Source organism: Lipomyces tetrasporus (assembly GCF_029532465.1).
Source record: "Lipomyces tetrasporus strain NRRL Y-64009 chromosome Unknown POJ06scaffold_13, whole genome shotgun sequence".
Classification (NCBI taxonomy): Eukaryota; Fungi; Ascomycota; class Lipomycetes; order Lipomycetales; family Lipomycetaceae; genus Lipomyces; species Lipomyces tetrasporus.
The window spans coordinates 250,703-275,132 of NW_026611608.1; the positions used below are offsets into that span (position 1 = coordinate 250,703).

Below are 24,430 nucleotides of genomic sequence, written 5' to 3' on the forward strand. Positions count from 1 at the left end.
TACTAGCGCCGAAACGGATTTTATACAGGGCTGCAGCGGATGCGGATATCCGCCAAAATTTTCCATATCCGCATCCGCCATCCGCCTTTTTGAAGGTGGGAGATATGTATCCGCTTTTGGATCCGCCTTTTGAAAGTATGGCGGATACTCATCCGCCAGATATCCGCCAAATCCGCCAATCCGCCTTGTAGGGCTTGATACGATTTGCGATTAATCGTTATTCGTATTCGTAAAGTCCAATGCGATTACTATACGAGGCCATGTAAAACTTTACGATTAACTATACGAGCGCTGAGATGGGTTACTCGCAAAAAATCGTATAGTCATGCACGTGACTTTCATTATCTGCTCTGAAATGCACACGTAGAGGACAAACAAATAAATAGAAATAAATAGCACAAAATTACCATTCAGCTGCTCTTGAAAAGTGATCTGCAAGTAAAGTAAGCTTCTCATGGTTCCTGACTCCATAGAATGCCGTCTTAACCCAACTTTCGGCGGCGTCGCATCGGAGATCCATATTTTCTTAAGTTGTCAAGCGAGCGGCAAATGATCGAGACAGTTCGTTCGTATTATGTTTGTAAGAGAGTCAGGGTAAATTTCCTCACGCCATAGCTAAATAGAAATAGGATTACTATACGATTTTGCGGTAGACTATACGATTACTTTACGATTAGGTTCTCGGTTTTGCGATTAACTTTACGAATAGTATAAAATTTTGACGGTACCGTAATCGTATCCACCCCTATACTTGGGAGGCAGTTGCGGATCGGTTTCAACGATCAAAACTCCTACTGAAGGTGATAGAGGAGTGGACCAGTCCATTTTCTTTGGATTGTTGATTCCTATGATGGCCAAAGGAAAGACTCCTACCCCAACTGATGAGAGCACATCTTCCCGATCAAGAACTTTGAAACAGGAGGTCTGTTAGTGGAGTATAACCGGCTAATCTTCGTCTACGTACCTGCTAGATCGCGATGACTGGATTTTTGTTGTGGGAGGGGTGATGAATGACAGCGTTTCGTGGCCAATGATTCCTAACCAAGATTATGACCCACTTGAAGTTGCTTATAAATCCGTAGGCCTGTGTCGGATGCGGATATCCGCCTAATTTGACCGTATCCGCGTTTGGCGGATTTACATCCGTCATCCGTCATCCGCCATCACAAGTTTGTCGGATCCTCATCCGCCGTCTTGTCGAATAAATCCGCCTTCCTATCCGCCTTGATCGGATAAATCTAAATGATTACACTAGCCTAATTAGGTTAGAGGACTTCCTTTGATAATTTAGCACCAAACGTTATTTGGAAATCAAAATTTCACCCGTTTCGTTAATACGACTCTCTCACCTTAAGTAAATAATAAAATAGTCAGGATTACATAGACAATGTACTTGTCAGCACACGCGTACCGGCATCGATGATCTGCATTCTGCAAACGCGTCGACAAAGAAAAATGTTCTGCCTGAGCCGCACACATTTAACATCCCCTTGCATCATTCGCACTTCCGTTAACTACGTCTATTACGTGACTGTGTTTTTTTTTTTTACTGCGTCCTTCGTTACTTCAAGGTTGTGTGTACTATCCGTTAGTCTAGGGGTGGGTACGATTACGGTACCGTCAACTTTTGAGATTATTCGTTAATCGCAAAAATTAAGGTTTAGTCGTAAAGTAATCGTATAGTATAGTTTGAAATCGTAACTTATAGTAATCGTATAGTAATCGTCTTCCTAATTAGGAAGGTAGGGTTATAACCCCTGCCGGGAACCCCTTTTTTCTACTTGTCCTCTGAAATATTATCAACAATTAGAGGAAGTTACTATCCATTACTGCATTGACGCCTTCGATATGGAGTCTTCTACACGTTCTCGTCGCCAGCTGGCTATAGATTACGTGCTATTGAATGATGGGTACGAAGGAGAGGAGCCGATGGAGAACGTCTCGCTCGCCAGCGGCCTACAGTCACGACGAGCCAGCGGGTACAGACACCCCTTTATATATTCTGGACTCGCTATACTCAACAAACAGACCAACGAACCCAGCAAGAAACAAACGAAGTCAACACAACAAGAAACCAACCCACGAACCCAACACAACAACAAGAAATCAGCCCAACACAACCACCCAACGATCCCTGACAAAGGTTAACGTTCAAAACGTCTAGCCCTCTTGGCGATTCTGAATGTCGTCGCCAAACGATCGTGTTGACTTCTGTGGCACTGCGTCTACGAACGGATTAGCAAAATGGCGTTAAAATTGAGCGGAAATCTATAGCATCTTACCTTGCACGAGGCATGGTCCCTTAATCGCTCCAACAAAGACACAGTCAAGAGTCGCACGAATGCGGGCGAAGGTCTCCCACGAAGCGCGACAGATAAGCAATACGGAATTCGATTCGTAGGCTCTCTCAACAGTAACTTTGAATTCTGGCGGAATTGTATTGCTAAGTTGCTGGAAATCCTTCAGAATCACATCACTGGGCCTTCCGGTCAACGAGATCTTGAACAATACGCTTGTCTCGTTGCTGGAAGATTCCTCTAAATTTCCTGGATTGCTCGACGACCGATGGCATAACGGCAAAACCAGAAGGTGCGCATTGCCAATGATATTGTAAACGGCATCTGGAGCTTTAGACGGCTTCAACCGTTGCAATTCACCGAAGATGCTCTCAACATTGACGGATAGGTTCCCAGCATGTTTTAGAGCGTAGGCCGCCTGACGGAAGCGTTGTGTGAAACTAACGCCATCTGTCCGCGACCGAACTTTACTATGCCGATCGGAGGCGGCGAGGATCTGGACGGCCCTCTTCGCGATGCGGAGCCAGCATAACAACAATCAAGCACGGCTAAGACATCTAGGTTTTGAAGAGAACCATCCGTAGACGCTAGGATGGACTCGTGGATCAGGCTCCAATCTATTTTCTGACTTCCGCTCTCCGAAAGAAGCTGTAATCCGTTTGATTCCATATCAATGATGCCATGACCGATATACGCGATGATAAGTAGTGATCTTGCGCCCAATAACTGCCTAACCTTGGCCACTATCCGTTCGAGGACATCAAATCGTGGAGATTGGGAAGTTTTGTCGATAGCAAAGTCCTCAACATCGTCGATCCCAAACACGTCGTGCATACAACTGGATAAAGTATAAGCATCTTGATCAGCACCAGAGGCATCATCCTCAAATCTAAGAATAAGAGCTTTGTCGTGTTGATAGGTTGCACCCCGCGCTTCGACTGTTTCACGGAGCTTTGTCTCAAACTCCTCGATGGGAATGGTGGCTGATGTAGGAGCAGTTGACATTATCTTGGTCAGTGTGGTATTTTGGCGGTAAGATTCAAGGAGTAGTGGTATAGAAGAGGCAGAGTAACAGAAACGACAGAATCAAGTTCTTAAAGTGCGACCGCGCGGAGGGATCGGCGAATTGATGCTTATGAGAAGGGGGAATAGGTGGATTGCTGTTCGGGATAACAAGGAGATGCGGTTAAGGTAGGCAGCGAACAAGGCACAGCACAAAGCCAGAAGCTGGGTGACGCATCATTGTCGGACCACTTATTATTCGCAGGTTATCCACGCAGCGAATAAAACTGCGAATATTCGTTATATTATTATTTGCATATTTATTCGAAAACCCTGAAACCCGCAAAGCAGTGCTCATAATTTATTACCGTTGTAAACACGAAAAAGCAAGAGTATTAAGGCACAAAATGACAATCACAAGAGAGGCAGAGGCATAAATCGCAAAAAGACGCTGATCCTGACTGCAGCAGAATCTACATCCGCATTCTTCTCACACCCAACAGGTCTCTCGCTGCATTAAAGAGTCTCTGCACTGAAACTTCGGAGGCAGGGATTGATGTGCCAGCTTCAGTCTCTCGATATCTGTACCGGGTAAAGCAACCTCTGTCTAGGTCACAGAGTGAAAAAGTGCACATCTCGCTATCAATTTGCTCCTTGCACCCCCTTGCTGGACGGCTGTAAGGGCCCATCTTGCGTCTTCGAAGCTGATTTTCGACCTTTACCAATTTATTGGAGGCAATGGTAAACTGCCCCTGAGCACGTGATTAGATGCGAATATTCGGCGAATGAATATTATTCGTACTGATCAGGGTTTGCGACAGCGGTTGGGACTTGCGAATAAAGAATACGAATAATGCCGATTACTGCGAATATTCGTATTCGGAGCAACCCTAAGCTACTTTATTCAAAGCAAATCTAGAGACCAGCGGAGTCTAAGTAGGTGGCCGAATTCGGCGGTTACACTGACAACCCACAATACGATTCCAGCCACACCTGCTATAAGACCAGGCACGAAAGAGCCAAATACCCAACACAAGTGATTATCACCTCCGACATTCATTAGACATGGCCCTCAATGGCCCTCAAGCTGTATCTATCATTGGTGACCCTAACGTCAGTCCCTAGCCAGTCGTCCTCAACGTAGGCGTGGGTCCAAGAACCGGAAAGGCCGGTTTGAATATACCGTGCACGTGCTCAACACATTATGAGTCACATTAACTAGATTCATATCGGAGCAACTAGCTGTAGCAGTCGTCTTGTTTTACAAGCAACTGACTACGATCTCAAGTCTGTGCTAATGATTACCACATACCGCGACATCTTGTTGGAATGGACGTACGGCATCGAATCAGACTTTGAGCTGAACGGAACGCCTGCGTCATGGAGGCCTGGTCAACCCGTCACTTGGGGCGATGAAGCCCGAATGATTGAGCTTGATGACAATGCATATGACTGTAGTGTCAGCGACGATGAGAAGTTCCTCGCCCTGGCGATTGGACGACAAGTTCTCATCTACGATTTAGAAAACCTCGAACTGAGGGAGACACTCAACGGACATACGGAGAATGTCGGCCGTGTCGAGTTTTTCCCCCTCGACATTGCTGGCAATAAATATAAGCTCGTTTCGGCGTCAAAGTATTTGGATGCCATGATTGTCGTTTGGACACTTGACAAACATGGGAAGAACACGACCGGGAATACAGATTCTATAGATATTGAAGGTCTAGCTGCAACGGCGACAGAGGAGGCGATGCAAACACTTATCTCCAACCGTGGATGGATGAAAGAACACGCAGATGGTGACAAGCTCTTGGCCGCAGTCAAAGACGTCGTGTGGCGTGCGGATGCCAGTCATATTGTCCAAAACAACTTAGAGTTTCCTGGTGAACTGACGGGGTTTGGGTCTCGTGCGGTTAGTAATGACGGCAAATTGCTCGTGTACGTTTCGGCCAATCGTCAAAGTCGACGGTCGGCCGCCACGAATTTGGGGCCCAAAATTGTGGTTTGCGATATTGAAAGGGGAGAGAAGAGGCTGACGTTAGAAGGGCATACTGATAGCATCATGTGCGTAAATTTCAGTCCTGATTGCAATTGTCGCATCGGTGTGTTGGGACCAGATGGTTAAGCTGTGGGACACCTCGAGTGGGCGTTTGATTCATGACATTGGACCTACCGGTGGGCAGAATTGGACCGGAGTTTTTTCTCCTGATTCCAAATATATAGCCTGCACTAGGGGGAGCCCGTCCACGGTTGTATACGTTCATAATGTCCTTGACGGGAGTCGAATCTGTGAGATTGCCGTTTCGACATCCTGGGTGAGATGTCTAGCTTGGAGCCACGAAGGACATCACCTGGCGGCCGGTGGACAGTCTGGCGTTGTATATGTATGGAATCCGCTTCGTGGCGAGCAGGAGCAAAAGTGGCAGTTAAAGGGCAGAGAAAGACATCATGGAATGTTTTCGGAGATCGATTCGGTGCAGTGGCTGGAGGACAGCAACGGAATGATGTTGGCGTATAAAGGCACCGAGGGCGGTGTGAATGTCTACGACATGCTGCAAAATCAGAAGTGGAGGTCTGCTCCCAAGAGGAGCGACTTCATCAACTTGACCAGGATCAAGTCTGGCGCGGGGTGTCTGCATTACCTTCGAAAGACAAATCAGCTAGTTTCGGTGGACATGGACCAGACAGTTAGATTTTGGTTGGTAAACTAAGCTTTATCCAGATAGCATTTTTTACTGGTTGACGGACAGTCAGCCGTTTGGACCTTTGGAATGCAACAAGATCGATACAGTTTTTTTCATAATACATCATTTTTTCTCGAAGAAAAAATTTGCCATAATTGTCGATCCCATTGTCTTAATGGACGTGAGTTAAAGTCTGATATGGAGAACGTCTTGGAGCAGATTTGTCGACCAAGAGACACGGGTACTCTTTGCCCGGGGAACTGTCGGCCGACAATATCGCCTCAACCACTGGGCGCTTTCGTGGATAGTGAGAGTGGGTTTAAATAGCGGCGAAATCGGCGATTCTGTCTCTGCCATTGCTGCGAGATTGCACGTGAATTTGCTCGAACAGTCCTTGATTTGTAGAATGATTAGGGTTAGGCTAGCCGACTTCAGAAAGCAAAGGAGAGGATACTGGTAGAGGACCCAAAGATGGAATAACCGAATTGAAATTTGCTAAAAAATGCAGATGAATTCATTAAACTAAGGCTGATGGACAAAGAACTCGGGGGCAACGATAGAATGTGATAGAGTCTACCCTAACCGCGTTGGCAATCCGCCTAACCTTTCTCAAAGAACCATTGTCCCCCTTCTACTAAGCCAAAATTCGAACTTTTAGGAACTGGCAATTCTGTCGCTTCTGTCTCTTCCATACTACTCGTCCTTGAGATAGCATTTCTATACGCTACACTGACCAAAATAATGTCAACTACTCCGACCTCAGCGACCATTCCTATCGAGGAGTTTCATGCAAAGCTCCAAGAAGCCGTCGAAGCGCGGAGCTATCAAAGAATCGAAGTTTTTATATTTAGATTTGAGGATGATGCCACTGGGGCTGATAAAGATGCTATCACTTTTTCCGATTGTATGCGGGACGTGTTTGGGATCAATGATGTTGAGGACTTCGCTATCGAGAGGACTTCCAAATTTGTTGGGTATGATGTCCACAGGCGGATATGCGCTAAGGTGGACCGGCTTTTACGGTCCAGATCCCTACTGATCATCGCATATATCGGTCGTGGCGTCATTGACATGGCAGATAGGTTACAGCTTATATCGGAGAACGGAAGTCAGAAGATGTTTTGGAGCAATATCCACGACTATATTCTAGCGTCTACGGATGATTATATGGAAAATCTGGATGTCTTTGCCATGCTTGATTGTTGCTATGCTGGCTCTGCAGTTTGTGCAGGCGGGAACAGGTCTGTGCAGCTGCTTGCTAGTTGCGAGGACCGTCATGGAGTTTGTTCGCGGACAGATGCGGTGTCTTTTACAGAACGCTTCCGACAGGCGGCGTACGCACTAGCGAATGCCGGAAACTTATCGGTCAGTGTTGAGAGCCTCTTCAGTGAATTGCAGCGATTGAGGCCTTCTGGAGCTCCGGATGCTGTCCACGAAATCATTGGCAATGCGCGCCCTCTGGTTCTGTCTGTTCCAAAATCTTCGAGCAACGAGACAAACGTATTGTTGAAGATCTCGTTGACCGGAGGGCCTAGTGATGTGATTCTGAATGATTTCTTGCAACTTACCAAGACGATTCCGCCAGAATTCAAAGTCACTCTTGAGAATGCCTAAAAGATTTTGCAGCAAATTACATGAACAAAAGGAGCAAACAGTTCTTCCTCGTCAAGGTTTCCACATAAAATTATTTTTTATTATTAATCAATATAATTTTATTTTACATTTAAATATAAAAATTGTAATGAGATATAGTTGAAGACAATGTTTATCTGTTCGCGCATCCTGGGAGACCTTCCTTGGCGCGCCTCAGGTCGACCCTTGACTGTGCTTATCATGTTATGACCAAAGAGTTGACAGTGTTCTCCGTATCCAGGCCTCTGACTCCGCGACAATCAGCTTTCGAGAGCGCAGAAGGCAGGCATCGCAAGAGACCCGTCGGGCAAGAGCCTGCAGGATGAGGGCGGAGCTACTGGTGGCCAGTCACCTGGCTTCCAGGAGATCGAGCGTGGTATTATGAAAGGGGTTGCACCCCCTTTTAGAAAGTAGAATAAGAATAATAAAACATTACGAACAATTTCTATTAAGAGGCACTATCTTTCTGACAAAGAGCTCCTCGACTACTCCGACTCGGAGTACGCAGTTGCCACCGTTTGTGACAGTACCTTTGTCGCATCGGTCAAGGGTCGTTCCCTTTTTCCTGGTAAGGTGCTATCGATTTCCGTGTAATACGAACATCGTTTTGGCTAATCAGTTGATAGATGATGTATGGGAACAGTCAGCGCGGAGTCGTCTTACTACATTTGATCAAGGTCTTCAAGGATCCTTTAGGGCCGGCCCCTTGGTAAACTTTTCCATTGAAACTGGGAGAGCTATTAGGTTTTTCAACCGGTCGAGAGCCCTAGTCACGAATAAAAGCTTATAAATCATGGAGCTAAAATCATGAAACACCCTTTCCGCGCCGGCCAAAGAGAGCTATAACGTTACTGTCCTGAACTCAATCAATGCCGATAAGTCGTCATACTGGTCGTGGAGTTTCGGCTGTCGCCCACGCTGAGGATGATGTGCATGGGCTAGGGAAGATGTGCTTTAGCATAGGCATTATAAGAGAAAGAGAAAGAAATTTTGGAAGGGCAGGAAGAGGAAAGAAGAAGAGAGGGAGAAAAAAGGAGAGGTTAAACTCGCAATCTCCCGCTTCGGGGTGACGCGAACGACGCTCCCATTGTCGTTCAGCTTCTCGATCTTCACGTACTCGTTTACAACCCTTATATTGCCCTGGAGCCGGATGTTCACGTCGGGATAGTACATCCAGTCGAAGGTGAGCTCCTCGTTCGCATCGGGATCCCAGCTGTCGGAGGCGTCCAGCACGATGATGCTGCCCGAGCGGAAGGCCAACTGGAAGTCGGTCCACAAGTGCCATTGATGATGGCGACGGCAGGGTGGTTGTTGGCCTGGAAGTCGCCGGAGACGGTCCACTGCATGCGGGCGGCAAAGTCGTACTGAAGGCTTGGCGACACCGCCAGACGCTGCCGTAGGCCGTCATGAAGAACATGCCGTTCTTACCGCGCACCCAGTCGGTCGCGTCGGTAAAGGTGTTGGCGCGGCGGGAGGCGTCGAGCGGCTTGAAGCGGCCACCCCATCCACCATACTGGGGATGCTCTGGGACGGCGAGCCCGTTGGGCATCAGCGGGAAGAAGGACGGCGTGTCACCCTCCATGATCGAGGTGAAGTTCGGGTAGTGTTCGCCGAGCGTGCCCACGCGGATGTTCTGCTGCAGCCAGTCGTTGGTAATGAGAGAGGAGTCCGGCCCGCCCTGGTCAAAGTATCGCCCGAGATACCGCTCCAAGACGCGGCCGTGTATTCAGTGAACAAGAGGTATCTGACAGAACTATTATGCACCCACATCAGACACTTTAAGACTACCAGTCTTCCTATATCTCTGTCATCCATCTTATTTCTCGATTCAGATTTACTTAAACCAAAGGCCAAGCAAATACCGAAAAACAAACCGAGAGATAACGACCATACCATAAACTTGGCGAGTGTGAATAGAGTTAGACCCGAGAAAAACAATGGTCCGAAGAGCCCGATGTAAGCGGCTAGCAAGATAGTGGTAGTCACAGTTCGGCCGGACAATGACGGTAAATGTGCTATCAATCCACCCACCGTAACAACTTCGAACATCTTGCTGAATACAAATAGCAACCCCCCCGAAACTCAGTATTACGACTTGGGTTTCGGCATCAGCGTCACTTGCTTGCACGATCGAAGGGCCAAAAGAGAACGCGAGGTTCGTGAACAGCATCCAGAGCAATGGATTCAAAAAATCGATGTAAGTTGTCGGCTTGGAATATGGCCGGGAAGGCAAAGATGCAGATGAACCAGCTGCCGCGGGGGAATTGGCCATTATTTTGAAGGAGATGGATGGATGTCGTGACTCGAGAGTAAAGATGTTGTGAGAGCCTAACGCTTTATTATCTAACTGACAGATTGTACGAACAAGTTCAGGGTTTAGGAGGAAAGGAAAAAGAGAGGAGGAGGAATAGGGAATGAAGGTCCTCCGAATACGTTCGACTTGTGTCACGTGACTAATAGAATGGCCAGTTACCGGCGGCGAAGTAACGAAGCCGAAGTCGAATCACCCACTGGCCCCTGCAGGCATATCCTACGCCCTATCGCCTATCAGTAGGTGCCTACCCTAGCCTATGCTAGCCCGCTCCCATGGCTTTTTTTCGGCCCCAAATGTCTAAAGCAGCTGTGTTTTCGGTGTTTTGTGCTATTGTCCAGGTAAGGATCCTGAGAACAGCTCCACTTTACAAGATATTGTGCCTATGGCCTCGCCCCTGACGAATCCGTCGCTCCGCAAGAATCTCGTTCACAGTATGCTCCTCTCCGCTGTCCACTAGTATTGCATGGGGTGTGCCAATCAGTCCGGGTGTGACTCGGTAGGGGAGAGCCGCTCGCGGGCCGTATGAGATTCGTGTGGAAGACTGAATGAATCCCCACTGGTTTATCGGGCTCGCCACCAGCCGCACGCATCCTGCTGGCTCCGCAGTCCTTCTCCATCCTTCACCGTCGTTCTCTCCCGCTCCGTCCTTGGTAAGCAATGTCATATGGGCGATGATCTAACTGCTGACCACCCGGCTTTCGGATCGGATGATATCAGGTCGTGGGTTAGGTGTTAGTACCTGTTACCGATGGAGATTGGTTGTCAGGGCTAGACAAAGCCATGCGACATACACGTGGTGCCAAGTCATGCAAATACGCGCTGGTTGCCAAAAAAAAGCAACGCAAGATATGGGTGAGGCGCATGAGGCGCACCCACAATAAGCGTAAATACGCGTAAGTTATACAAATACGTCTTTCTTACGCCTTAGACGTTTCTTTTACTCCTTGCCGTGCCTTAGAGCACGTATGTGCAGATAATAGTGATCTGGTAGTCAGGGCTGTAGGCGGATAGGCGGATACGATATCCGCCGCGGATACAGATGGCGGATAATCCGTATATTCTTAATTAAATTGAAAACAAGGTCAAAATCGAACAGGGTTAGGGTCATGGTTAGCCCTAACCCTTACCTTGCATTATGCTAGCACTGTCGTACACGCTCACATGTAGCCGGGATCACCGACCAAATAAGTTGCGTCCGCTACAGCGAGTCCATTTAGAAAATTCAAAGATCATGTTAGTGAACTTTACGAAATTTTTGAAGAAAATATATATATAATAACTATTAAGGAATTTTGCAAATTTTTAAAGGCGGATGGCGGATTTGGCGGATCCGTATCCGCCATGCTGTTGAAAGGGCGGAAAATTTGGCGGATGGCGGATGCGGATATGGGAAAATTTGGCGGATATCCGCATCCGCCACAGCCCTGCTGGTAGTTATAAAAGGAGGGTTTTACCAGATCAGTGAAGAAGTCTTGTATTCTCAGAATATATTCTTGTACTAAGTCTAGTCCGATCCCCTTACATTGGTAGTTGATTTTCGTTTTGTACATACTTAATAGCTGTGTTCAGCTTTGTACATGGATGCTAATAGCTTGAAGGATCTACTCATGATGGAAGGGGTCTTTCAGATGCTCAGTCTCGTCATGGGTTTAATACCTCGAAAGGGAAATACTGGCTTGGTGATGCAGGATATGGTAATAGTGACTATATTATGAGTCCTTATCGTGGAGTTCGATATCATTTGAAGGTGTAACGGGACGAGACAGGACAGGGCTGGACTGTACTGGACTGGACTAGACTAGGACTGGGACAGTGCTGGACTGGACTGGACTAGACTAGGACTGGGACAGTGCTGGACTGGACTGGACTAGACTGGGAAATGTATGCAAGACAAGATCTATTCGAGAATACAAGACTTCTTGCTTGGACTGACAGCGAGGACAAACCCCTCCTTTTATCTTCTGTCAGCCCAGGCAGCGCACCGAACAACTAAGAACACGTAACATGACACAACCAAGAAGCCACGCAAACCAAACCAAGAAAGCCACGCAAACCAAACCAAGAAAGCCACGCAAACCAAACCAAGAAAGCCACGCAAACCAAACCAAGAAAGCCACGCAAACCAAACCAAGAAAGCCACGCAAACCACACCAAGAAGGACACGTACGCGAGGTCGCGTACGACGTGCGTCGCCTCAGCCGCACGTGGCCCATCGCGTTCCTGACAGAAGGAGCAAAGGCTTGCAGATAGGAAGTAAGTGATAATAGCTCTTATTATTATCTTTATTATCTTTATAACTTAAATTAAGTTATAAGTTACTAATATCTATATTAATCTAGGCCTGAGAATGCACATGAGCTGTTTAACCTACGACATGCTCTTTTACGTAATGTAATAGAGCGAATATTTGGAGTTGTAAAGAGGAAGTTCAAGATATTAGGGCAGGTTGCGGAGTACTCAATGGAGACACAGATTGATCTAGTTCTAGCTCTCTGTGGTTTATATAACTTCATTCGTCAATATGAAGATATTATCATGAGCAACTTGCAGAGGTTGAGCTAGAAGATGAAGTCATACAAGAGATATCTGGAGATATAAAGCGTACTGGGAGTGCATATATGAATAATAAGAGGGAGGAGATAGCTCAGCGGATGTGGAGGGATTATCAGGAGTATTTATTATTATTAAAATAATTTAAAGGTTATTTGGGCATGTCTTTCAAGCCATTTATCCCTTATATCCCTCCTTGGAAGACTAACAAACACTAATGCTTTAATCTCATCTGATAACTTATTAGTGGCACGATCAAAATCATCCTCTGACAGTCTATCATAATACTCCATAGACACTAACTCAATTGCCCTGACTGGATGTGAGAGTTTACGCCTGAACCCTGAATACTATATGGACAAGAAAGCTTGTGGCTTATGCCGATATATTTTAGAATATTAACTATGCCGGAGAACGGGTTTCAACCCTTCCTTATATACACTTCTCCGGCGTACAACTCTTGACGAAATACTTTTAGCCTCGGACTAAGCCGGGCGCACGGAAACTAACGAAACAATAATGACATCATCTAAAGAACAACAAAGACGAAAAAAGAAGAAGTCATGACGTAGTCTCGGAAGGACCACGGAGCAAAGATTTTGCGATGCGATGGCTGCGGCTCATGCATGCTGACGTCAATCTTTGTGAAGGTCTCCGAGGTACGAATCCGAGGTACGAAACACTCAGGAAGGATTCACGACACTGGATTTGACTTCCGGCCATCAATTGATCGATTTATAGCGGCAAGAATTGTATCACTATCCTCATGATCCGTCCTCTTCCTAGAGTTTGATTCAGAAGAGGGGTCTAATCGACTACGGCTACGTTTTCGGATTGATGACGAAGAGGATGTTGAAGAAGATCCTGAATCAAAGGTTCTTGCTCTAGTGCCAGTAGCTATCGATGAATCATATAGCTCTTCAAGTATACCAGTGTGGGAGGAAGTTGTTTCTATGCCATTTGCAGGATTTGCGATGCTATCGATATATAGTTATAATATGAAGTTAAAGGTATTATCAAAAGTTTAATAAAAGATAACTTACAGCAATAACATCATTCCAGGCTTCATCTGATGCAGTGATCATAGCCGCCTCTTCATCCCACCCAAAGCCAGACTGCTCCCGCAAGAATTTCCAGTCATTATAAAGACCTTTAACCGCCTGCTCCTTCTGCTTAACCGTCTGTAAAGGGATGGTATAAGGACCAGTATAGACACTCTGAACCTCTCTTAGGACAGCATCCCACGCCTCCTTCTTAAATCCAGAATCAGCACGTTTGCCACCCTGTGCCTGTTCAAGAAGCTCTGTGAACAACACTCGTATCATATCAGGGGACCATTCAATCCGATCCTCTATAGCTATAGAAGACTGGGAGGGCGTTGATGGTTGTGACGGTTGTGATTCCGGATGGACTTGAGGCTGGGCATCGAGTGAAAGCTGGGCATCGAGCAAAGGCTAGCAGTGAATCGTATCTTCAGGCGCTGAATAGTCGATAATTTGAATATTCAGCGCCTCTACTGGCTTCTATTGAGGGCGTCGTGGAGCCATGAATAAGGGCTAAAGACGATGGAATGGCGGTGATGGGACTGATGATGGGAGTTACGGTGGTGGGGTTGAAGAGGAGAGGATATCGTTGTAATTTTGATTACTAATGGAGCCAATTATTTGAATGATAAGCTATGCCTATTTTGCGAAAAAGTTACACTTTTTCGGCCTTGATTAAAAGTGGAAAAAGTCGCACCTTTTGGCACTTTATCGTACTCAATTAGGAAGGTAGCTAAACCTATTTGAGCGAAAAAGTGGCACTTTGTTGAATGGTGCAGGGCCTAAACCTGTCGTCTGCGACGTTCGCACCGGGTAACGACCGGTGAAACAGGTTTTAGCGTGTCGTCACTTAACGGCTTGATTCCGCCGTGTTCGCAACACCTAACCCTAAAATTGCGAGAAATGGGGGGTATATGGATGGTACAAGAAAACGCGTTCTCGTATTAGGTCGACCAGCCTACGGGTTGCCAGCAATGTTATTGCTGAAAGTATTATTATGGATTAGCGGTACCGGACGGCTAACAAGAATTCGGCGCCCACCCGGCGCGTGTGGCCTTTGCCACCACGACATAATCAGGTAAATGGTCTATATGGCTAAGTGCATTGTCGAATATGCTGCCCTAACCCTCAAAAATGCAGTGGCAGTAGGTGAAAGATTGGAACTTTCGGGTTCGTTTTGCAACAATTAGACTGCCGGTATCTCGCTCACATCCCGCAAGAGACCTAACCCTCAAACATCAGAACTCACCGACTCGGTTCTAATGGTATGTGGCTCGGCCCGGCCCCGCACGATCAGTGTCACCCGCTGCAGGCATAAATCCAGTGGCGATTTGTATTTTGGAGCGATGCGCGCCATCACACTAGTCATTTTGCCAGAGTCACTCGCATTCCCCCATTGCACGCTGTTGTTAACAGATGTGTGGTGATATGCTTCAAACGTCGCACACTTGACGGGTTGTGCAGGCCCGAACCCTGAAATTTGGGCAAGGCAAGCCAGTCGCTCCCATGGGTGCAGGGTTCACTTGCCCTGTAAAGAGGGTCATGGGCTCATGGCAACATCGACGACCAGAATCTATCTAATTCGCACAACACTCGCAATGCGAGTCTGGCGTGTGAGCAGTTGACGGTAAGGTTTGTAGATTACGGCATATGCGTGGCTGAGAACGAAGGTCAGTGCTGACCTAACCCTGAAAATGCAAGTTTGGCTGGTCCAACTGTTGGCTAACTCGAGTCGACTTTCACTTCACTTCACTTAAGACTATAGATACATATAACCCAGGCCTGTTTGACGCATATTTGTGACTAAAATTTTGTTGAGGCGAGAAAAAATTGTGTTCTCCATGACTTCCTCTGGTTCCTCCCACTCATGTGCCGGTCTTTTGGTAATCCAGCAAAAGGCTTTTCGCTAGAGCTTGACTTTTCGCTTGAATCAACGATTCCTCTCTTCAAACCCTGAAAATATAACCCTGGGCCTGATCAAGGCCTGAAAGGTCTGAATTCTTATAGTAATGAGCCGCATAGTTAGAGGCAGCAATATACAGCCCAGGGCGTCGTGGTGAGTTTCGTGACATCTAACAAGATCTAGAAAAAAAACTATTCAGCAGGAACTAGTAGTGTTGGCATAATGACATTAAGCTTAAGGAGAGGTTTTCTACCATCCAAGATGTGCGCTGGAAAGGTTTGTAACTCTAGCCTAAATCGAAGGCTGCTTCTGCCCCATCGCGGTAGGACAAAGTTCTAACGTACATTTGATATATCTTGCTACAGTCAAAGAATACATTTATAGTTAGCGCCGATAAAATGTGGTAAGGGCTTCAAGCGTTTTGTACCAAATGCCGAATATTTTAACGGAAACTGGTGTCCTAGCACAATTTTTTAGGAGAATTAATGTCCAGAAAGCAGGTAAAGAAAGGCATCAACTCATTGGAATACTGGGGTCGAACCCTGATTTTAGATTCGTAGCGTGTGATGCTGATGTAGCTGTTGTATTTGCCTGGAAGGGTGAACCTTGACATTAGCTGCATCCAATTAATATATTTCTTAAAAGTATCCTTGGAACATTTTATGGAAAATTTCTTCCTCCCCAACCCTTTCGACAATAAAAATAATCAAGGAGATACAGTTTATGGCAAATGAGGTTTTAGACAATTGGGCCAGGTAGTAGTAAACTCGGGTCCTTGGTATGGCTCAATTGATTGGAAATAGTCTCCCCACATTGGTCCCGCAGCCCAGTACGACCATCCTATCCACTCATCATTTTCGTCCAAAAAGTCAAGAACGTTATTGACGCAGTCAAAACACAATTGGTTTGATCCCGCTCCAAATTCAGACAGGAACGCCTCATAACCATTCTGCTTCAACCACTGAGTAGCGTTGTACAATCTCTCGGTACCAATTGTGGTACTGACGCATGTATCATGAGTTCCTGAACCATCTATGTCAAAGTACTGGTGCATATCAAAGGCAATGTTGTGACCAGGGTCTCTGATCTTAGTCAGCACTTCAGAGTTTGGAGTGCATCCCTCACAGCTTGGTTGAGTCCAATCGCTAGCGCCAGTCCATCCGTTTCCTGGTTCAAGAATTAGCTGCCGAGCTCCCGCATATCGGATGGCGTTAATTGCTGCCTGATCGTTTTTGAAGACCAATTCTGTTGGCATGTCGTGAGGCTCATTCATAATACCGTAGACAACTCTAGGATTAAACCTAGTTCGCTTCGCAATTTCGTGCCAAAACTCTGCAAATTGGTCTGTCGTAGCAGCATGTGGATCAGAGCTATTTCCAATTACTGAACCGTTGTAACGCATGTAGTTATGTGGATCGATAATGACATGACCGCCGCCGTTGGTAATAAAGTTCACGGCATCAATGAATTCATCATAGTACGTTTCTTTGAAGGTTCTGCCGAGTCCAGTAGCTGGTGGACACATCCGCTCGAGGAGAAGAGTGATACGGAAAATGTTGACTCCGTTATCCAGGAAGTATTGAGTGTTGGTATAATTGATGAACTCATAAGTCACCCCGAACTCACCAGGAAGGATTTCTGGAGCTAATGATCCCCCTCCTTCATTGACGCCGCCGTAGGCTACAGCAGCCAATGCCGTGGGCAGCAGCGACAAAAGGCACGAAGCAAATTTAGTTATCCACATCGTCAAGCTACTCTTTTGTTGCTCCAGGGGTGTTGATGCTCCAAGAATGGACAACTTTGCTGCATTTTATAATTTTCGGGTAACTATTTCCTTTAATGTCAAGCAAGGCTGTTAACCAGTAAGCGTTCCAGATTTGGCGAATCGACACAAGAATGCGGGGTGAATCAAAGACGACTATTATTCATAATGACAAGTGAATTGCCTATAATGGATACCCGGGACGGTATCCTTTTCAAAGGAGGCAAATGTGAATGGCGTTTAGGTAAAAGTTAGCTCCACATTAACAAAATCGTCAAAATAACAGTAATATCCATGCACGTCTCCGGGAATAGAGTTCAATGTAAAAGAGGGGTTCATTTTTCGGCTAAATAGGCACGTTAGCCTTAATAGTCACTGAATCCTCAATGGGCCAAGAAGCTTGTTTGAGGTTCATGGCACCAGTACTTACAAGTGATAGTGCACCTTAACGAGTGCCAATATAACTGACCAATTAAAATTAAAACAATTAGCTTTCCCACACTCAGGGTTTAGGGAAGGGGGGGGTTGTCTATCCTTTCAGGATACGGTAGCGATTGATCTGCCTTTGATTGCAGCCGATCCCGAAAAATGAATCCTGAGAATTATCCGTAGAAAATCATGGGGACTTTTTATTTGAAGCGCAAGATTTCGCAAATTATACTACATATTTTTATGTCTTTCAGTAATGGAATTTGAGTTCAAAGCAGCTTCTTTCGCATAGACAGAATAGTCGCGGAACAGTTTCCTTGCCCGTTTAGTCTGTTAGACCTAGGGCGCGACCCTAACGCATGTAGTTATGTGGATCGATAATGACATGACCACCGCCGTTTTCACGGCATCCATATACTTCTCGTAGCAAGTTTCGTTGAAGGCGTTCCCTAGCCAGGTCTTCGGAGGCACATTCTCTCCATTAGCATGGAGATTCTGAAAGAATTGGCTCCAGAAGGTAACAGATACTGAGTGTTTGACCACTAATGAATGCATATGTCGCGCCGAACTCTCCAGGCAGATTTGAAGGATCGAAGTCCCCTCCACCATCATTTGGCTCCGCCAAAGATGACTTTCCCCAGGGATATGGGAAGTAGTAGCATCCAAGAACAGATGTATTTTGACAAGACCAAGTTTGTTTGGAGAACTATCAATATTGGTTTCACTAATTCACTTTCAGTATATATATTCCTGATCGAAGTCAAAATAATGCGGGGATTAGAGTTCCTCTCAGAAGTAGATCTCCACTCTTCGACACGGAAATTGGAGCCTTGTCATATTTGGTACGTTGTCAGGAACATGCATGCTCCTGAGGGTATCAAACCGGCCACGGCTATTGACGGGCCCCTGTGTGCGGGACCGCAGAACCGACGGAGCACTCGGCCGGAGCAGTCACTCGGATCTCGAACTCTCAGGCTGCGTTCCTCCCGCTCGGATGCTCGGGTGCTTTGCTTTTAGTTCTTGTAAGGCATTCATTTTTATTGGATAGTTTGTTATCGATTATAAAAGTTTTCATCAGTTGTAGAGGCTCGGACGGGGGCTGTAAGGGTTCGCAGGGTGATTATTATATGTTACAGAATAGTTGGTGCCCGGTACATATAACTGGCAGGCAGAGCTTCAACAGGCGGCCAGCCTATTACAATCATCGACAGAACCGGCACCCACAGTACGCAACATTCAAGGTACGGAACGAGGAGTACCTGATCATTGCTGGCGAGAGGCGCAAGGCACATTCAAGTGCCCCAAATGCGATTGCCAGTCGTCTGGGCTCAAAACTTTCGCCGGCATTTGACGAAGTATTCAGGGACCAACGTAGACGGGACCGAGAGCGACGAGTACGCTGATTCTGGCGAAGAAGCCACCGACGCACAGGTTTGTCCGGACAGAACACTGTTAACTTTAGTGATGATAATGGGGTTAGTATGGCGTCTCAGTTACTTAGTCCCATGAGCAATCAATCTCCTCTCTCTGCGGCCGAACGGTACATTTGTGCAGTATGGTCAAATCGCACATAGCGTTGCTACAATAACCTACTGTATCCGCAGGAGGTTTATGCACACAGTGGCGACCAGAACTGATCCAGCGTCGCGTTCCGGGTATGTCTATACTAATCGAGTGATGGCCGCTCTGATTTACGCTTATACTTGGTCAATTAATAATGAACAGGAAAGTCACATCGACAGTGAGATTGATCGGTTCCTCAACCCCACGCGGTCCACGTCATACGGCTATTGTGTGCAAGTCCATGGTGCATGCCGGACCTATGGATCTAACACATATTACCGACGATCAAATGGGCTAATAGCTCCTACACTGCACTTTGTCTAGAGAGGGGGGAATTATTCACAGTGAATAGTCTCAAGGAATTTGTCCGTGAGGTACTGACCCAGCGCAGGAATTTAATGCCAGATCTGAGCTTCGCTGCTGTACTTCCAACACAATATGCAAAGGATTTGATCGACCATTGCGCTGATAATAGGCCAGGTATAGCTTCGTGACCGAAAAGAGGGTCGCGCTGGACACTCAGTTCCTGCTGAGAACTATACGGGAATCTCCACAACTGAGAGATGAGTATATTCGGAGCGTTTCATTTATCAAACAGAAGGCAAAACAATACGCGAGTAAAGCCGCATTCTGTTAGAGATATTATTTGCATTGATGCACGTCACTTATGGTTCGCCGGCCCGAATGACGGAAATTTCAACATGGCTGTTGAGTAATTCCGTTCATAAGGTCCGGAGTATTTACTGCCACCCTCGAGGACTGTTATAGGCACGTACAACCAGACGACCTCGATGACGGGCCACGAAAGGATCATCGTTCAAGTTGTCCCACGGGAAGTTGAGATCCTGTTTATACAGTACCTTGTCTATGTTGGGTCGTTTGCAAGGTATTATGTTCCGCTAGATCATCATTGTCGCCAACTGTTAACCATTCTTATAGGGATGTGACGTACTCATTATATACTACGAAAAACGCCATAATTAATGACTACAACCGAGGATGTTCAAAGCCACTACGTACTATGCGATTGGAACGGACGACCTTCCGGGTACTAACCGAAACAACGTCCAGCGGCATCCACTTCGGTGATTGACCGCATCACAGCTGATCCCAGGCCACAGATAACTGCAAATTATGGTGCGGATGTCTTACAGCCGGGATTTTGAGCAGCCCGGGAGATTTCTATCACACAGACAATTCAAGTAGTTTCTGATAGCGCACAACCCAGTCTACCGGCCGTTTCACCGTCGATATTTACCATACTAAGGAGGCTCCTAGGGAGGGGCGCCGCTTTTAGGAGTGTCTGCCAGGGCGGCTGCTGTTCAAGCGGTACTCTCTTCACCTGGACGTTCATTCTTGATCGACATAATATTCCTTACGGCATCGAAGGAACGAGACAACAGGAGAGCGACAATGCTTGTCGTGCCATTGGTTGCATTACACCTCCATATAGTACGACGCGGTTCGGAACTCGGTCTCAGGAACTTGGCCGTGCACACCGTCAGGCATATTTCACTCACTGCCACAGTGGCACTAAGCTGAAGGATTACTGTATACTCACTCAGATCTTGCGTGCCCGCCTACGCTTCTGTATTGACTAAGACGGACGACAAGGGGTCTTTTTGGCCATTAAATTTCAGGATACTCAATGGAAAATATGTCCGGATGTAGTGGAGTTGACGGATGAAGGCTATAATAACAAAGAAAGGGCTACTCCACAAATCTGCTAATCCTAGATTTTCTGACTTGTTTAGACCGCAATTACATGCAAGAGGCGGCTAAATGGTATGAAAGACGGTGGGGCAACTCCGTCGCGGTGCAAAACTCACAGTTCACTTAGTCTTACTGACCGTGTGCTTGTGTATAGCTTCGCCCTTGTCCTTGAAACAGTATTTTGTAAGAGGAATCCACACAAATTACAGGGAAACTTGAAATCAAATTAATAACTCAGTGCGAAGCGAGGCGGAGCAAAGAAGAAACGGGGCAGACCGGTAGCAAAATAGACGAGCCCTTAGCCGATGAATTAAGACCCTAACCCGCAGCCGTGTTTTAGGCCGACCAGGTTTCCTGTTCCCAATTTAATATCAGAGGAGTGCCAGACGAGCAACATTAGCCGCAGGAGGCAATGCGTTAATCGCAACCTGCAAGCAACACAATTCAATCAATGTTTCATTAAAAATTATTTACTTCACCTCCTTCTCTGACAAGACGACAACATTCTTTTGACCTCCTTCCACCTCCTCGATAACAGGCAGTCCTCCATTTTGATCCATAGTCATTCCCGCCTCCCTCAGCAGCTCGGCTTCGTAGTTTGGATCTACAACAGGCCCAAACTCATTGTATAAGCGTCCACGCTTTTTGGCTTCGCGTTTGCTTAAAAAGTGAAACAGCAGCACCGATCCAATGGTTGCGGTGTTGAATGCAATTGCTGCATAGAACCCATAACGGTAGTGTGGGGCTTGCTCTATGGGGAACAATAGAAGCGGCACGAAAGCTCCGAGCGCAGGGCCGATGGTATTTGCCCCGGCCATCACGAGTCCTCGAAACTCGGCATCGTCCTGGAAGGCTTCCTGACTCCACGACAGCCAAAGTGTCCAATAGAATGTCGCCAGACTGGGTGCCAGGTACGCGTAGAACTTGGAGCTGTAGTTGACGTTCCACACGGCGAGGATGATGTTGCCAGAGATTCGGATGAACTCTCCAAAGATGATCCATGGCCACCGCGTGCCCGAGCGATCTGAGAGCGAGCCAAATACGAATGCAGAGACAATGGCACAGGCATTGGCCACCGTGGGAATAATGTTCACCTTTTCGATACTCATGTTAAGCGATTTTAGCCACAAGTTGAACGATGCGCCTGGCGCATCACCTCCGGACGCAGTACTGTGAGCAAGTCAATACGGGATGACGAAACTACGGATGCGAGAATCTTACACGACGAAGCATAGACATCCATATGGCCTCCATGATAGCACGTACTGGCCCAGCCGTCGCAGGGTGAGTTTCCTGGGACCCTTCTTACCAACAGCCGCAAACCGCCGTATAGAAAACTCCTTTTCCTCACGGGTTAGCCACCGTGCCCGTGTATTGGTAGGGAAGTCAGGAAGACAATAGAACCCGAGCAGTGCAATAGGAAAAGAGATAACTCCGTCCATGATAAACAGCCATCGCCAGCCCGCCAGGCCTGCTCTGCCATTGAACGATTTGTACAATCCAGCTTGGAGATACCCCGAGAACATTGCCGCAATGTTTCCGCACATGTCAAACAGTGCGACGCGTTTGCCGAGCTCCTCGGGAGTGTACCAGCTTCCGAGAACCTGCATAAACACCGGGAAGGCAGCCGCCTCAACCAGTCCAATCAGGTACCGCAGGGCATACACTGATTTGGGAGACTGCACAGAAGCAAGTGCCATAACCAGCCCGGACCACACAAGCTCGCATGACGGTACGATCAGCGATGGTCGAATGTGCGACACAATATACTGAAAGGGGATTGAACCAGAGAGGTAGCCCATGTTGAAGCATGTAACAAACAAGTTAAGTTCGTTACCGTATAGCGCAAGCTAGTATAAGAGAGTCAGTAAAAGACCACGACGCGCACACAAAGAAACATTGCAACACACATCTTCTCTCATCCCGCTGACATAGGCATTGTTGATGTTCGTGGTGTCCAAGCTTTTGATAAGATAAGACAGCATGACGTAGATCCTGGTGATGCAAATGTAAGAAAGGTACGTTCAAAATGTCTATGATAAACCAAAATACCCACAAGATAAACACATCAATCTTATGAAGATACTTCCGAGTCTGCGCATCTTTGCCAAAAGAATCCCAGACAGTCGACAACAACCGGAATAGCCATCGCTTGAAAAAGCTGCCTTCATATTGAGCACCAGGTCTCAATCTGCTGTCATTAACCACATCAGTCTGTGATATTGTCTTCTGCTCGACGATTCCCAGCTCCAAACTTTGTCGTTGCTGGTCGTTTGCATCAGCGGCCACAACAGGCCGTTCGCGCTCAGCCATTGTCAATCAAGCAGGATGGGCATTTGAATTTTCTAGGATTAGCGGCAGTAATTAAATACAGATGCACATGTCAGGATTCAGCGTAGCCTTATCATGCGGCTATCTAGGAGGGGGCCGTCGAGAGATAACCGCCATGCTAACGCCCAACGCAAACGTAACTAAGCCCATCCACGGCGGCTGTTACGGTCAACATCATCTGTTTGTGAATGATATACTCTTACTTGTCCGGAACAGTACATTGCAGTTGGTAATCTGTCAAGTAGTGGGATGTGGTGCAACCTCGAAATAGAATTGTGACTATATTCTGGTACCCGCAACCAATGGGAAAAGAGACTTTGGATGCCATCAATCGCGGTATACACTGCTAAAGAAGAGCTTATCGAACTGGATTGTAAACAACCGACGGCGCACGCTTCATTGGGTAATGATGTGCGCTCCACATGGAGTCTAGCGAGAAGTTTTGATACAGCCATTTCCCCGGTAAATCCGTGCATCCCAGTTAAGTGGCACTAAAGTTTCCATGTCTTATCCACAGTGGCGTCGAATTACCAGTCTACCTGTACACTAAGCTGTTCTCGGTGTTAAGCTGTACGTTGGTCGGTGGTACCCGACTTCACCCAAGTACTTCAATTATACCAAATTCACCATCACGAAACCGTTTGCCGGATAGTAATTAATAGCGAAACTCTAAAGCCAAATAACCAGAATAAAAGATCTCATTGCAGATTTACGTAAATTTACAATGTTCATAGTTTCCATTTGTGCCGAAAACACTGAACTATTCTTTGCATCAAAGGATTATTTACGAGATGGCATTAATTGATGGCACATACGGCATTTCTCGAATATTGGAACAAAGTTAGAATCCGCTTGATTGGCCCGTGCAGGTCGTGGTGTGTGCTAGAGCCAAGCCCGTCCCGGAGTTCCCCATGGCTGTTTCGTCCTGAGGCGCAACCTGCTATCAATGTAGTTCTCGGCACACTCGTCGGCGTTGCTTATCTAAAACTTAGCTCGGTGTGTTACAGTTCGCAAGTTCCGCAGGTTGCCAAATACTCTAGTTACACTACTACCGTCGCGCGCGTTTACTTAAATGCTATCGGCGGAGTGGCGGATATTTCAATCTCGCACTGAACCGCGTGGCGTCTTCAGCAGGGGAGACCTTTCTTTCACTTTACTGGCCACAAGCATGCACAGTTATGGCCATTCGACTCAATTCTGAAGAGTA

The 24,430-nt window shown here is 46.8% G+C and overlaps 7 protein-coding genes across 7 annotated transcripts; 3 read left to right on the forward strand and 4 right to left on the reverse strand.

Annotated features, from left to right (window-relative positions):
• The first annotated feature begins 1,336 nt into the window (after positions 1-1,336).
• On the forward strand, positions 1,337-1,746 carry POJ06DRAFT_42259 (uncharacterized protein). Its single transcript, XM_056191007.1, has one exon. The coding sequence runs from the start codon at positions 1,420-1,422 to the stop codon at positions 1,642-1,644; it is 225 nt and encodes a 74-aa protein (XP_056040125.1). The 5' UTR covers positions 1,337-1,419; the 3' UTR covers positions 1,645-1,746.
• Positions 1,747-1,892: 146 nt separating this feature from the next.
• On the reverse strand, positions 1,893-3,302 carry POJ06DRAFT_297659 (uncharacterized protein; the record flags this gene model as incomplete). Its single annotated transcript, XM_056190623.1, has 3 exons — positions 1,893-2,225; positions 2,283-2,805; positions 2,844-3,302. The coding sequence occupies 3 exons, from the start codon at positions 3,300-3,302 to the stop codon at positions 2,161-2,163; spliced, it is 1,047 nt and encodes a 348-aa protein (XP_056040126.1). The 3' UTR covers positions 1,893-2,160.
• A 3,280-nt stretch (positions 3,303-6,582) lies between these two features.
• Positions 6,583-7,747, forward strand: POJ06DRAFT_263108 (uncharacterized protein). Its single transcript, XM_056188831.1, has one exon. The coding sequence runs from the start codon at positions 6,725-6,727 to the stop codon at positions 7,595-7,597; it is 873 nt and encodes a 290-aa protein (XP_056040127.1). The 5' UTR covers positions 6,583-6,724; the 3' UTR covers positions 7,598-7,747.
• Positions 7,748-8,581: 834 nt separating this feature from the next.
• Positions 8,582-10,097, reverse strand: POJ06DRAFT_278810 (uncharacterized protein; the record flags this gene model as incomplete). Its single annotated transcript, XM_056189769.1, has 4 exons — positions 10,042-10,097; positions 9,509-10,014; positions 8,981-9,293; positions 8,582-8,931 (listed from the first exon to the last, which is right to left on the reverse strand). The coding sequence occupies exons 2-4, from the start codon at positions 9,662-9,664 to the stop codon at positions 8,582-8,584; spliced, it is 819 nt and encodes a 272-aa protein (XP_056040128.1). The 5' UTR covers positions 9,665-10,014; positions 10,042-10,097.
• A 5,943-nt stretch (positions 10,098-16,040) lies between these two features.
• Positions 16,041-17,387, reverse strand: POJ06DRAFT_263117 (glycoside hydrolase). Its single transcript, XM_056188832.1, has one exon. It carries the CDS (start codon positions 17,167-17,169, stop codon positions 16,147-16,149), a length of 1,023 nt encoding a protein of 340 aa, XP_056040129.1. The 5' UTR covers positions 17,170-17,387; the 3' UTR covers positions 16,041-16,146.
• A 1,534-nt stretch (positions 17,388-18,921) lies between these two features.
• POJ06DRAFT_241330 (uncharacterized protein) lies at positions 18,922-19,503 on the forward strand (the record flags this gene model as incomplete). Its single annotated transcript, XM_056186128.1, has 3 exons — positions 18,922-19,047; positions 19,110-19,156; positions 19,221-19,503. The coding sequence occupies 3 exons, from the start codon at positions 18,922-18,924 to the stop codon at positions 19,501-19,503; spliced, it is 456 nt and encodes a 151-aa protein (XP_056040130.1).
• Positions 19,504-21,348: 1,845 nt separating this feature from the next.
• On the reverse strand, positions 21,349-23,456 carry POJ06DRAFT_216083 (major facilitator superfamily domain-containing protein). The gene is made up of 4 exons (XM_056185531.1): positions 22,949-23,456; positions 22,803-22,887; positions 22,114-22,742; positions 21,349-22,062 (listed from the first exon to the last, which is right to left on the reverse strand). Exons 1-4 carry the CDS (start codon positions 23,203-23,205, stop codon positions 21,363-21,365), a joined length of 1,671 nt encoding a protein of 556 aa, XP_056040131.1. The 5' UTR covers positions 23,206-23,456; the 3' UTR covers positions 21,349-21,362.
• Between the last annotated feature and the right edge of the window lie 974 nt (positions 23,457-24,430).